Here is a 12,861-nt window from a genome sequence, read left to right as displayed (position 1 = left end):
TTTTGTTCTTTGAATCTGGTTGGAAAACCCCCTTTAGTATTTCCTGGAGTGGGGGCTTTCTGTTGATAAATTCTCTCATCTTTTCTGTATTTGTGAATGTTTTTATATCTCCTTCATACTTGAAGGATAGCTTTGATGGGTATAGTATTCTTGGCTGAAAGTTCCTCTCTTTCAGGGCTTTAAATATTGGGGTCCACTCTCTTCTAGGTTGTAGAGTTTCTGCTGAGAAGTCTGATGATAATCTAATAGGCCTTCCTTTATATGTTGTACTCTTCTTTTCCCTGGCTGCCTTGAGAATTTTTTCTTTGTCATTGGTTTGTGTCATCTTTATTATGATGTGCCTTGGAGTGGGTTTGTTGGGGTTAAGAAAACTCGGTGTTCTGTTTGCTTCTTGAATTTGAGGCTTTAGTTCTTTCCTCAGGCTTGGGAAGTTCTCGTCTATTATTTGTTTGAGTATATTCTCCATTCCATTTTCTTTCTCTTCTCCCTCTGATATACCTATTATTCTTATGTTATTCTTTCTGATGGAGTCAGACAATTCCTGTAGGGCTTTCTCGTTTTTTATTATTTTTGAGTCTCTTTCTTCTTCTCTCTGTTGTGCCTCAAGTTGTTTGTCTTCTATTTCACTAACCCTATCCTCAATCTGGGCTGTTCTGTTAGCTAAGCTTGTTACCTCATTTTTCAGCTCGTGAATTGAGTTTTTCATTTCTGTTTGATTTGTTTTAATAGTTTCAATTTCCTTGGTAATATATTCTTTGTGTTCATTGAGTTGTTTTCTGATCTCCTTATATTGCCTTTCTGTGTTTTCTTGTATATCTCTGAGTATTTTTAAGATTTCTATTTTAAATTCTCTGTCATTTAGCTCCAAGGCTTCCAATATGTTAAGTCTTTTCTCCATAGATTTTTCCACATCTATTTGTGTTACCTCTCTTTCTTTTGTATCCATAATATTTGATTTCCTCTTTCTTATTGGCATCTGAGGGTGGTCTTGTTGATAGCACTAATGAGAATTAATAAAGAGTAAAAAGTAAAAAAAAAAAAAGGTAAAACACCCCACAAAAAAAAACAGTAATAATTTATTATTTCCCCCTTTTTTTCTTTCTTCTCTTTCCCTCCTCTCCCCTCCTCAGGGAAATATCATGCCTATAATGGAGAGCCTGATTTGGGGTGAAGAGTTCAAGGGGCAAAAAAAGGGAGTAGGGACCTACTAAATGCAAAAAAAAAAAAAAAAAAGGAAGAAAATTTTAGACAAGCATAAGATGATTTGCTTGTAAGTGATGGTCAACTAAGAGATATAATGAGAGGGATAAGAGGGAACCAGAAAAAAGGACCAAAAAAAGAATAATAAAGAAGAAAAAAATAAAAATAATAAGTAAAAATCTGTTGTATTAAGTGGAGCGAAGACTAAATACAATGGAGACCTTGGGTTGGGAGGACCCAAAATGCCACAAAAATAAACAAACAAGAAAAAAACAAAAACAAAAGCAAAAAAGAAAAATAAAGCCAAAAAAAGCCTTGAGTCCCAAATGAACTAATTTGTTCGTGATTGAGGATTAAATGGGAGGAAAGTAAAACGAGAAAAGAAAAAACGAATAGAAAGGAAAAAATAAGAAAAAGAGAAAAACGAAGGAAGTAATAAAAAAGGAAGAGAAAAAAACAAAATAATGCAAATCAAAAAAAAAAAACAAAAGAGGAGAGAGTGAGAGTTAAGTGTTTTGGAGTATAACCTTAAAGGAGGGTGAGGATGAAGAAGAGAAATAAAATGTAACAGTTATGGGTAGTGTAGTTCAAGAAAAGGGAAGCATAAGATGGGCAGAGAATAGAAGGACCAAGGTGGAGGAAATAAAGGCAATAAGATAGAAGAAACAAACAACAACAAAAAAAAAAATTAGTGGAACAAGTTGTAAAGTCTGTGGATTTTTCTTGATTTTGAGAGGTTAACTTCTTCCTTTTTCTTTTCTCTCCCTCTTCCTGGTCAGTGACTCTGTACCCCAGGCTCTGCCCCTGTGTCACACTTAGGTAGGGATTTGCAGTTGATGGGATTCTATGGCAATGTCATATAATTGGCTTTAGTCTTGCTGGTAGTCAAGTCTTGTTGGCGTTTGCAGGGTCCAACGATGAGAGAGTTTGCTTTCCTGGATTCTCTCTCCTAGTCCCCCCTTCCTGAATTAGCAGCCTGGTGATCCAGCTATAAGGCTGCAACTGCTTCTGCCTGGGGAGTAAGAGGCTCAAAGAGCTGGGAAATCCCCACTCTATCCCCACTCAGTGCAAGGCTTTGGGAAAGGCTCTGGCAGTCAGGGCCTCCAGTGTAATCAGGCGGGGGTGGGAGTCAATTGTTGTCAAGGTGACTGTTCAGCGCCTAGCATTCAGTTGGACCTCTCAACCCAGGCTTTCCAAACTTTGTAGCCTGTTTTGGCTGGGAAGAAGAGGCACTAGTCTCTGCTTGCGACTAGTGTAGTATAGATCTTATTATCTGCCAAGTCCCTCTTGTTAGCGTTTATCCCTGAATATGGAGGCTCTATCAATCAGAAGTTGCCCCCGCCCCTTTAGCGAGAGGCACTAAAAAATATCACGCCTCTTGTCTTGGGTCGCTGAACTGAGAGGGATCTTATCAATTAGAACCGAGGGTGCACAGATTTCATGGGTTAAGCTAATTTCAGTGATTGGGTCACAGCTGTGCTCCCGAAAGTATTTTAGGCTGCCTGCGCACGCCCCTCCCCCAACGCTTGATTGTTAGCTTGAATGGCTGGGTGAGGTGCCCCGCCCACGGAGAGAATCTCCCAAGTAGAAGACCACCCTGGTGCCTCTCCCGCTCGCCCTGCCGCTGGCGGCTGAATCATACCAGGTGCAGGATAATGGGGCACCCTGGGTGTGCGGGCCAGTAAGGCGCTCTGGGCGTGTGGAATGCCCAGGGCACACGCGCGAATGGGGTGCTCCGGGCACTGGTGGCTGGCGACTCTCACTCGCAGTGCACTGGCCGCTGGGAACGTTAGCGGTGCTCGCTCTGCAACCGGATCGGGCGCGCGCGCCGGGCGGCTGCTCGCTGCTCCCGAGTGTGGGCGGTGCTCGCTCTGCAACCGTACCAGGCGCGCGCCCGCGGCTGCTCGTGGCTCCCGAGTGTAGGCTGACTCACCACAGGCGCACTCCCTGGCGGCTTGAATGAACGTCGCTGCGGTAGCTTCCTCCACACCCTCGTCTCTCAGATTCAAGTGATAACAGTCCTTTCGCTTTCAGTTTGTGTAGAACTCCGGAATGCTCCGAGGATAAATTTTTCTGTTTCTAGTTGATAAATTTGTTGTGATTTAGGGGAGATCTGTCGGACGCGCTGCTCACGGCACCATTTCCGTGACGTCACTCTATTTTGCTGTTTTTTGAGACCTAAATCTAATCAGGGTTCTTCACAGCAAGGGAGGAGGGACCAGCTATTTAGCAAAACCAGCGGTGTCTGCCACATTTACACTATGATGGACAGCCTTTATTCTCTTTTTAAAGTTTATAAGTTTTCTTAATTAGTAGGTATTAATTTTATGAGAGATGGACCATCCGGTGACTGGCAACACAGACTCTGTGCCAGTCTGGGTAATGTTGGGCAGTTATTCCACCTCTCTGCCTCCACTTTCTTCTTGTTAAGAAGAGCCGTCATAGTAGCACCTATTTTGTAAGGTTGCTGTGAGATGAAAAGAGTAGTCAGGGTTCTTCAAAGAAACAGAACCAAAAGTTATATGTGTGCACACACAGATATTTATATTTATACACATGTCTTTTGTATGCGCAAAGGGAAGGGAGGGAAAGATGTAGGACAAATTGGCTCACATGATCATGAAGGTCAGTCAGGCAGTCCCCAGATCTGAGGTCTGCAAGTGGGAGACGCCAAAGAGCCGACATGTAGTTCCAGTCCTCAAGCCAGCAGACTAGAGACCCAAGATGGTGGTTCAGTCTGTGTCCAGAGGTTGAAGAAAGACCAATGTCCAGCTCAAACAGTCAGGCAGGAGGGGTTCCCTTTCCTCAGCCTTCTCTTCTCAGATTTTCATTTGTTAGCCTGAGGCCCACTCACCTTGGGAGGCAATCTGCTTCCCTTAGTGTGCCACTCACGTTCCTCTCATCAGAAACACCCTCACACGCACACGCAGAATAACGTTTGACCAGATATCTGTGTACTCTCTGGCCCATTTGAGGTGGCACATAAAATTAATCCTCACATGCTTAGACCTGGAGGTGTACAATATCTATATTAGTTATTATTTTATAATCTGAAAACATAGTACAGATAGGGAAATTTAGATGGGAGAGCCCTATTTCCCCATCATGGTAAGTATTCATATTACAGAAGGATTTGCTTTCTAAAAGCGTTCATTTTCTAAGAATAAATTTTGCATTGTCTTTTCCATTTCAACCAATTTAAGAAATACTTCTTAATGCCTGCTATGAACTATGCTCCTAGCTGGATAAAAAGTTGTAGTCTCTAAACATGCTAATGACTTAATATTTTTTTCATTGAAATGATCACAGGTTACTCTCTCTGAACAATTACATATTTTCAATTCATGAAATCTGAATTGATGAGGCCTTATTTTTTCATTATCTTTTAGATTATCATCTGTGGAAGACAGATCATTTGTAGTTATTTAGCTCAAAGCATAGAGCTAAAAGTCGTTCAGCATTACATTGGTCAAGATGGACAAGCTGTGGTTCGAGAACATTTTGACTGCCTCACAGCCAGGCAGAAGTTGCCTTCATACATTCTGGAAAACAGTGAGCTGACGGAGTTGTGTGTGAAGGCCAAAGGAGATGAGGATTGGTCAAGAGACGTGTGCCTGGAATCCAAGGTTCCTGAGTACAGTGTTGTCATTCAGGTATGAGAAGTGCACATCTGGAACAGAGCAGCTTTCAATTAAAAATTTCTGATGGGAAGAAAAGGTCAAGAGATTAAGAAGTACAAATTGGTTGTTACAGAATAGTCACGTGGATGTAAAGCACAGCATAGGAGAGACAGTCAATAATATTGTAATAACTATGTATGGTGCCAGTTGAGTATGAGATTTATCAGTTGATCACTTAGTAAGTTATATGATGTCTAATCACGAAAGGTGCACACCTGAAACTACTATATTTTATGTCAACTATAATTGAAACATATAAAATGATTAAAGATAAAAATTTTCTCATTTTGTCCTTTATTCAGTATAACACTTTCTATTAAAATGTGATATATTCAAAAGAGGAGAGATCTGAAATAATATAAAGAGGCTTTGACTATTACTTCCCAAACTGTTTCCTCCCCAGCGCAGGACAGCGCATTTGTATCTGTGTCAACAGTCTTAGAGCCAAGATGCTGCCCCTCCCAGATGGAGGCGACTCACATCTTAAAAGAGATTCTGATGTACAGGGCATTGTAGGAGGGGGGGTAAAGGGTGTCCTCCCCACTTAAGAATCTTTGTGATGATCCATTACGTTTTTATCTTTCTTCAGTCTCCACCATCATCACTTGCATTCCCCACTCAGCCTCTATCACTCTCTCCTCACACGAGTCCCTTCGTCTTTGTGGGAAGAACTGGCCCCATTAACTCACTGCACAGTCACTATATCTCATAATGAAGTCTGTTTTTGCTTAGTTTACTTTTTTTATGACTTTTTTCTATAACTTCAAACTTTTTAATCCTTCAAACCAATGTTATATCTGTGCCTTATTTTGATTAATTGGTAAATCAGGATTTAATAGGACCCCTTCCTATCTCATGTGCAGGTGCCATCTTCAAACAGTTCCATTATTTATGTCTGGTGCACAGTTTTGACTTTGGAACCCAACTCTCAAGTGCAACAACGAATGGTGAGTGCTTTCCAACCCTAAAATATGGTATATGACTCTGACCTCTTCTGTTCTGAAATAAATTAAGGTCAGAGTGACCCAGGGAAGAGATTTATTACAAGTTTGTTTCAGCATCAAACAGCTGGAATACTGCAACAAAGCAAATATGAAAATTCTTCTGTCCTTTTATTTTTACAGATAGTGTTCAGCCCTCTTTTTATCATGAGGAGTCATCTTCCAGACCCCATTATCATACATTTGGAGAAAAGGAGTCTGGGATTGAGCGAAACACAAATTATTCCAGGAAGAGGGCAAGAAAAACCACTGCAAAACATAGAACCTGACCTTGTCCATCACCTAACATTTCAAGCAAGGTACTGGAAAAATCCTTACATTTTCCTAAGCAAAATTCAGTATAAAATTACCTTGTACTGTCAAGAGTGAAGGGGAAGAGAAGAGTGTTTTGTATGATTTCTTATGAGAATGTTATTTTAAAATTACTCTGCCTAGTGTTCTTATATTCTCTACTTTAGCTTTAAATACAATTCAGCCTATTTCATTAAGCTTAGAAACAAACAAGAGGATTCATCAAAATATGTAATTGGCCCATTATTTCTCTCATAGATGAAGAGATGAATAGAGATCTCACCTAAGCATGGTTGGAGGGGAGGCATCCAGGACCAAAAACTTGACGCAATCTCACAAAGAAATATTGGACTATATATACTACATGTGTTGTTAGATTTCTTTCAGTAAATTGTAGAGCACGTTAGAAATCTGATATTCTTGTTTTTTTCTTTCCGTTTCTTAGAGAAGAAGATGACCCTTCCCATTGTGCTGTTCCCATCTCAACATCCCTCATTAAGCAAATAGCCACTAAGATACACCCTGGAGGTTCCGTTAATCAGATCCTGGATGAATTCTATGGACCGGAAAAGTCCCTTCGAACCGTGTGGCCCTATAACAAAAAGGATTCTGACAGGTAATGCTTTCCAACAATCTTCTACAAACATGTCTCAATATTAAGTAGTAAATGACCATTCACAACAATGTTAGATTTTTTTAAAAAGTGTTATTATTTTTTTTTAAAAAAGAAGATATTTTCATGTAGCTGTCAGATTCTGCCCTTTTATCATCAAGTAGATGTATTTCATAGATTACTTTACTCATGATCTGGAATGTAATTGCATGAAAAGTCACTTTCTCCTGGATGCAAATCCAGCACTGGATGATTGTGGTAGGAAGAGGTGTCATACAGGAGCACCGTGTGTCTGGAATCCTTAAACATATTTCAGGAATACTGAAGTCATTATGTTTCACTGAGTCTCTTGGATGTGGTATTTGGAACAGGAATGAACAGCTGAGTCAGTGGGATAGCCCAATGCAAGTGAAGCTGTCAGTCTGGAAGCCATATGTTAGAACCTTGTTGATAGAACTTCTACCCTGGGCCCTGCTTATCAATCAATCCAAGTGGGACCTCTGGCTCTTTGAAGGAGAGAAGATTGTTCTACAGGTTCCTGCTGGCAAAATTATTATCCCTCCTAGTTTTCAGGTACTATAACTTTTTTTTAACTAATATGAATTCTTTTCTTTCAACAGCTAGCTTTTATTCTGAGGTTGCATTTATGTTCATAACAGAACAAGTCAGTTGTGGGAAACTGTCCTCTTAGATGCATATGTAAGGGGTATGGAATGTTCTTTGAAATTCAAAGACATTTCAGATGTCCTTTTTGGCCCATCAGCAGTATTCATGTTTGAGTTATCATTAAATTTGATAACTTGTACTAGTTACATTCTCATTTCCATCGTGTATGGGATATTTGACAAGCATTAGAATTGGCCTACTCTGGATATGTTAAGGACGTAGAACCATAATCTCCAATAACCTACCCCCTAGATGTTTTTGTGTTTCTTGCAGATCTGCAAGACGGGTAAGAATTGGGGATTTTTGAGCAACCGTTTTTGTCAGGGCTGCTTTTTCTTTTATAAATGGGTTTGAATGTCCATAATCATGATGTCCACCCAGTGTTGACAGTAACAAAATGGAATCATTTCCAACGCAGGGGAAAACCTAATCACAGAGCAGAATTTCACAGGAAGATTTTATATCTATCCCATCACAGGAGAATTTTCTTGATGAGGCTAGCTCATTTTTAAAAGGTACATACATAGATCTATAAGAAAATAGGTAGAAGGAATTCCTAAATAAAAAGTTTTTCTGATAGGGAACAACTTTAGAGTTCTTTGCGGGGTGGGGGGCCCTCAGTTCATAAACATCTTTATTCAATTGCATTTTTTTAGATAATCAGATGGTGTTACCTTATAGAAGTGGAATGTTGACCCTACATGGACTGAAAGTTGCATATTATTCTTTAGTCAAATGAAATTAAACTTTCAGTTTTAAGCCTTTGGTATTTATTGGGCAGTTACAATTTGGGTTTGGTTTTATCCCCCTTCCATAAATGTGAATTCCATGGTGAATCAAAGAAAACAGTGGGATCTAAAATAAAATGTATGTTGCCATTATGGAAAGAGAGAGAGAAAGAAGAAAAAGAAAAGAAAGAAAAAACCATGAAGGGATTTGGTTGCCTAACTAGACCTATTATATAATATTAAAAGCTCCTGTGGATTGAGGTAAAAATCTCAAAGTTAAGAAAAATATTTTATAATTGAGGTGTTATTTTTCCAGGAAGCTTTTCAAATTGGAATATACTGGGCAAATACAAACACTGTGCACAAGTCAGTAGCAATTAACCTGGTTCATAACCTGACATCTCCAAAGTGGAAAGATGGAGGTAACGGTGAAGTTGTGTCATTGGACGAAGAAGGCTTTCTTGATGCCGAAATAAGACTTGGTGCATTCCCAGGACATCAGAAGGTAGGATCACAGTCTCTGTGGCTCAGGGAATGCCGTGCCATCCCTTTGACCTGTTTAAAATGAATCCACCCTTTTCTTTTGTAATACCCTTTTGGTATTATTATTCTAGACAATTTATGATGGTGAAACACATGATTTCTTAGACCTCTCTGTTTTACAAGGTTTTTTTTCTAATACCAGTGATAAAAGTTATATCACATAATTTATCTAATAACTTCTCTAGTTCAGAACACTCAGCAGTCTCTTGATTTATCATATGTGGGAAGTGGGGGGAATGAGCTTACTCTCAAATATCCACAAATGTAGGTGGCTTTTTTTAGAGGGAAGTTGAGTTGCTGACGTTCTGAGCACTGAGTAAAGGGATGGGTTCTGTTCCTGAGCAAAGTGACAAGGGTCCATTCTGGTTTTCACAGAGAACCACTGTTATAAGAGGGAGCAGTATCCCTGAGCAGGGGACTGGTACCCATGTTTTTAAAGATATGAGTACAAAAAAACATACTTAATCGGTTATAATTAAATACAACTGTGTGCTTTCAGCACAAGTCTATGAAAACCAATTAAGCTGAATAATACAGTAATGAATCACATTAAACTATGTATGAAAGTACACTATCATATTGTACCATTTAGAGGTCTCATACTGTACTTAATAATATCTTCATTATTTAGCTGTCCCAAATCAGACAGAGAAGGGATACCTCATCAGAGTAGTATAGTTCAGAATGACCTTTCTGTGGGCAAACGTTAGATTTTGACGGGCATCTTTGAAGAGCCTCTTGAGAAAAGTTAGGGTCAGTTGGTGACTTTTTAAAAATAAATTTCTCTGACACAAAGAAGTAGGTCTTTCTTCAGAGTTCAAGGCTGGTATCCATTTCCTCAGAGTTGTCTGGGCCGCACATGTTTATGCTCTGCCGGCCAGAATATTGTGACATGGGTGTGAATGGCGAAGAGCTGTAAGCGTGAATCACCCAAAGTTGAAGAGTTGTAAGTTGAGAACTACCATCAAAACCTGGGGAAAATGTTATGATATACAGCCAAACACCCAATATCTCCAGCACCTCACAATGTAGCCACAGCAACTGCTGAATAAATGTTTGTGGATAAATGAATGATCAATGAGTGAACTGTTGGAAAATATATTTTTTTTTTCTGTATTTTTCTGAAGTTGGAAACGGGGAGGCAGTCAGACAGACTCCCGCATGCTCCCAACTGGGATCCACCCGGCATGCCCACCAGGGGGCGATGCTCAGCGCCCGGGCCAATTTTGCTCCAATGGAGCCTTGGCTGCAGGAGGGGAAGAGAGAGACAGAGAGGAAGGAGAGGGGGAGAGGTGGAGAAGCAGATGGGCACTTCTCCTGTGTGCCCTGGCCAGGAATCGAACCCGGGACTCCTGCACGCCAGGCCTACGCTCTACCACTGAGCCAACCGGCCAGAGCGGAAAATATATTATTATATATGTCTATCTCTCAATGTTCTTTAGCAGTGATTCTCAAACTTTTTACTTTTAGAACCCCTTAAAATCATTGAAGGCCTCCCAAAACTTTTTGTTTACATGGGTTATGTCTATTGATAGTTATCAAATTAGAAGTCAAAACAAAAAAAATTTAAAGAGAAAGATATACATACATTCCATTAGTCATGAAAGTGATGACATCAAGCATCATGTGAGCTCTAGAAAACTTCACTTGTACACTCGTGAGAGAATTAGAGTGAAAAAGACAAATAACATTTTAGTAGTATTATAAAAATAGTTTGACCTTTGAACCCCCTAAAAAGATCTCAAAGATATCCCCCCCAACAGGGCCCTAGACCACACTTTGATAACTGCTGTCCTGATAATACCACTTGCTAGGTGGGTATCTTTAGGCAAGTAAGATTTTCTCTGAGTATCAGTTCTGCATATAACATGGTAAGGTAGTAAAATGACACCTGTAGTGATTAAGAGCAGCACCATGCAACCAGATAGCAGGGTTGCCAACCCAAATTGACCCTCTTTATTTATTTGTTTGTTTGTTTATTAGGTGAGAGGAGGGGAGATAGTGAGGCAGACTCCCACATTCACCTTGACTGGGATTCACCTGGCAACCATGTCTAGGGCTGATGCTCTAGTACCGAGCTATTTTTAGTGCCTGAGGCTGATGTGCTTGGACCAATCATCCTCAGTGCCCAAGGCCATGCTCAAACTAGTTGAACCACTGGCTGCAGGAGGGAGTGAGGAGAGGGAGTGAAGCTGATGGTCACTTCCAATATGTGCCTTGACTGGGAATCAAACCTGGGACGTCTGCATGCCAGACCAATGTTCTATCCACTGAGCCTCTGGCCAGGGCGTAGACCCTCTTTAAATTTGTAACCTTTGCCAAGTTACTTAACCCTATTGTGCCTCATTTTCTCTTCTGTAAAATGGAGGTAATAGTAGCTACCCCATAGGGGTGTTGTGAGGATCTTGTGAGTTAATATGTAGGAAGTACTTAAAACAGGTAGACCACAAGAAGACAGTATATGAGGGTCATTCATTATGTTTTCTTTGTGATCATCATCATCATTAAAGTTGTCAGAACACCCCTTGGTCCATTCAGTGAGGTACCTGCTATCATAGGCATGAGAAAGAAGGGGAGGAATATTTAATTAAATTATTTATGTTGAAAAATATGGGCTCTAGCCAGTTGACTCAGTGGATAGAGCGTCGACCTGGCCTGTGGAAGTCCTAGGTTTGATTCCCAGTCAGGGCACACAGATAATCAACCATCTGCTTCTCTCTCTCTTCCCCTCTCGCAGCCAGTAGCTCAAATAGTTCAAGTGTGTCCCTAGGCACTGAGGATAGCTCGGTTGGTCCAAGCACATTAGCCTCAGGCACTAAAAATGGCTAGGTTTATTTGAGCATTGGCCCCAGATGGGTTGCTGGGTGGTTCCCAATGAGGGCACATGTGGGAATCTGTCTCTCTATCTCCCCTCTTCTCACTTAGAGAAAAGGGAAAAAATGAATGGCATCTGTTTACATATAAGTGCTTTGTAAATAAATATTTTTTGAGGGAATTGGTTAAATAACTTGAAAACAAGTCTATATCAGTTGCTACACAGCAGCAAAAGTAACTAGCTGGTTTGCTGAAATACCCTGTTGTAGAGTAAATAGGGGCCTGGACATTTTTGAAACTGAAAAGGGACAAAGGGGAAATTGGTACTGTCCTGGGAAAACCCATAGTTAAAATTACCTTTTAAAATCAATCGAGATTTTTATGTCTTATACAATGTTCAGATTTACTCTTCCTCAATTGTCTTGCAGTTATGTCAGTTCTGCATCTCCTCCATGGTACAGCAGGGCATACAAATTATTCAAATCGAAGACAAGACTACAATAGTCAATAACACACCGTATCAACTATTTTATAAGCCACAGTTATCCATCTGCAAGCCCCATTCTGGAAAAGAGGTAAGTAATCCATAACAAGATTGTCTTAAGTTTCAATAAGTCACAATGGGATCTACTTTTTTTAACCTAGAACATATAAAAGCTAACCCTGAATTTAGGTAAAAAGAAATGCATTTATTTTTGCCATAATTAAAACCATGGTCAGTGCTTCCAAGGTAAATAACAAGCAGAAACATCCTGACACACAGCCGGCTTAGCACTGCCTGCACCCCATCTGCTAGGAAGCTGCGCACACTCTTCTAGCACCCCACTAAGCCCGGGCCCCTCCGCGGGGAAGCGCTCCTGTGCCGGCTCCCAGTCACAGGGAGAGAACATCTGCCTTGCAGGCAGCGGCATGGAGCCTGGAAGAGCTGTGTGGGCAAAGGCTGGGCCCCACCTGACCCCCAGATCTGGGAGCACTGAGCTCCATGTCCACAAGGAGAGTAAATGTGGAAATGTATGTTAACATCTCCATGGCAGGATATGTGGAAAATAAATCCAATAAGGATTTTTGATTCAGTTCTTTTTTATTCTTCTTTTTTTTTCTTCTTTTCCAAGTGAGAGAAGGGGAGATAGACAGACTCCTGAGTGTGCCCTGACCGGGATTCACCCGGCAACCCCTGTCTGGGGCTGATGCTTTGACCATCTGGGGCCATGCTCACCAGGAACTATATTTAATGCCTGAGGGGAGGCCCCACGGAGCCATCCTCAGTGCCAGGGCAGATGCACTCGAACCAATTGAACCATGGCTGTAGGAGCGGAAGAGAGGAG

The 12,861-nt window shown here is 40.8% G+C and overlaps 1 protein-coding gene across 4 annotated transcripts in view; it reads left to right on the top strand.

Annotated features, from left to right (window-relative positions):
• VPS13B (vacuolar protein sorting 13 homolog B) overlaps positions 1 to 12,861 on the top strand; it is an 890,836-nt gene that overhangs the window by 827,515 nt on the left and 50,460 nt on the right. For all 4 annotated transcript variants that reach the window (XM_066265974.1, XM_066265971.1, XM_066265975.1 and 1 more), the window contains exons 45-51: positions 4,590 to 4,853; positions 5,744 to 5,827; positions 6,005 to 6,180; positions 6,618 to 6,788; positions 7,157 to 7,358; positions 8,496 to 8,684; positions 11,965 to 12,111. In XM_066265974.1, coding sequence (XP_066122071.1) covers positions 4,590 to 4,853; positions 5,744 to 5,827; positions 6,005 to 6,180; positions 6,618 to 6,788; positions 7,157 to 7,358; positions 8,496 to 8,684; positions 11,965 to 12,111 — 1,233 coding nt within the window. The remainder of the gene's footprint in view (positions 1 to 4,589; positions 4,854 to 5,743; positions 5,828 to 6,004; positions 6,181 to 6,617; positions 6,789 to 7,156; positions 7,359 to 8,495; positions 8,685 to 11,964; positions 12,112 to 12,861) is intronic.

This window comes from Saccopteryx bilineata, chromosome 3, assembly GCF_036850765.1.
Source record: "Saccopteryx bilineata isolate mSacBil1 chromosome 3, mSacBil1_pri_phased_curated, whole genome shotgun sequence".
Lineage (NCBI taxonomy): Eukaryota > Metazoa > Chordata > Mammalia > Chiroptera > Emballonuridae > Saccopteryx > Saccopteryx bilineata.
The sequence above is the reverse complement of the archived record's forward strand: the minus strand, read 5'-3'. Positions and strand labels throughout refer to the sequence as shown.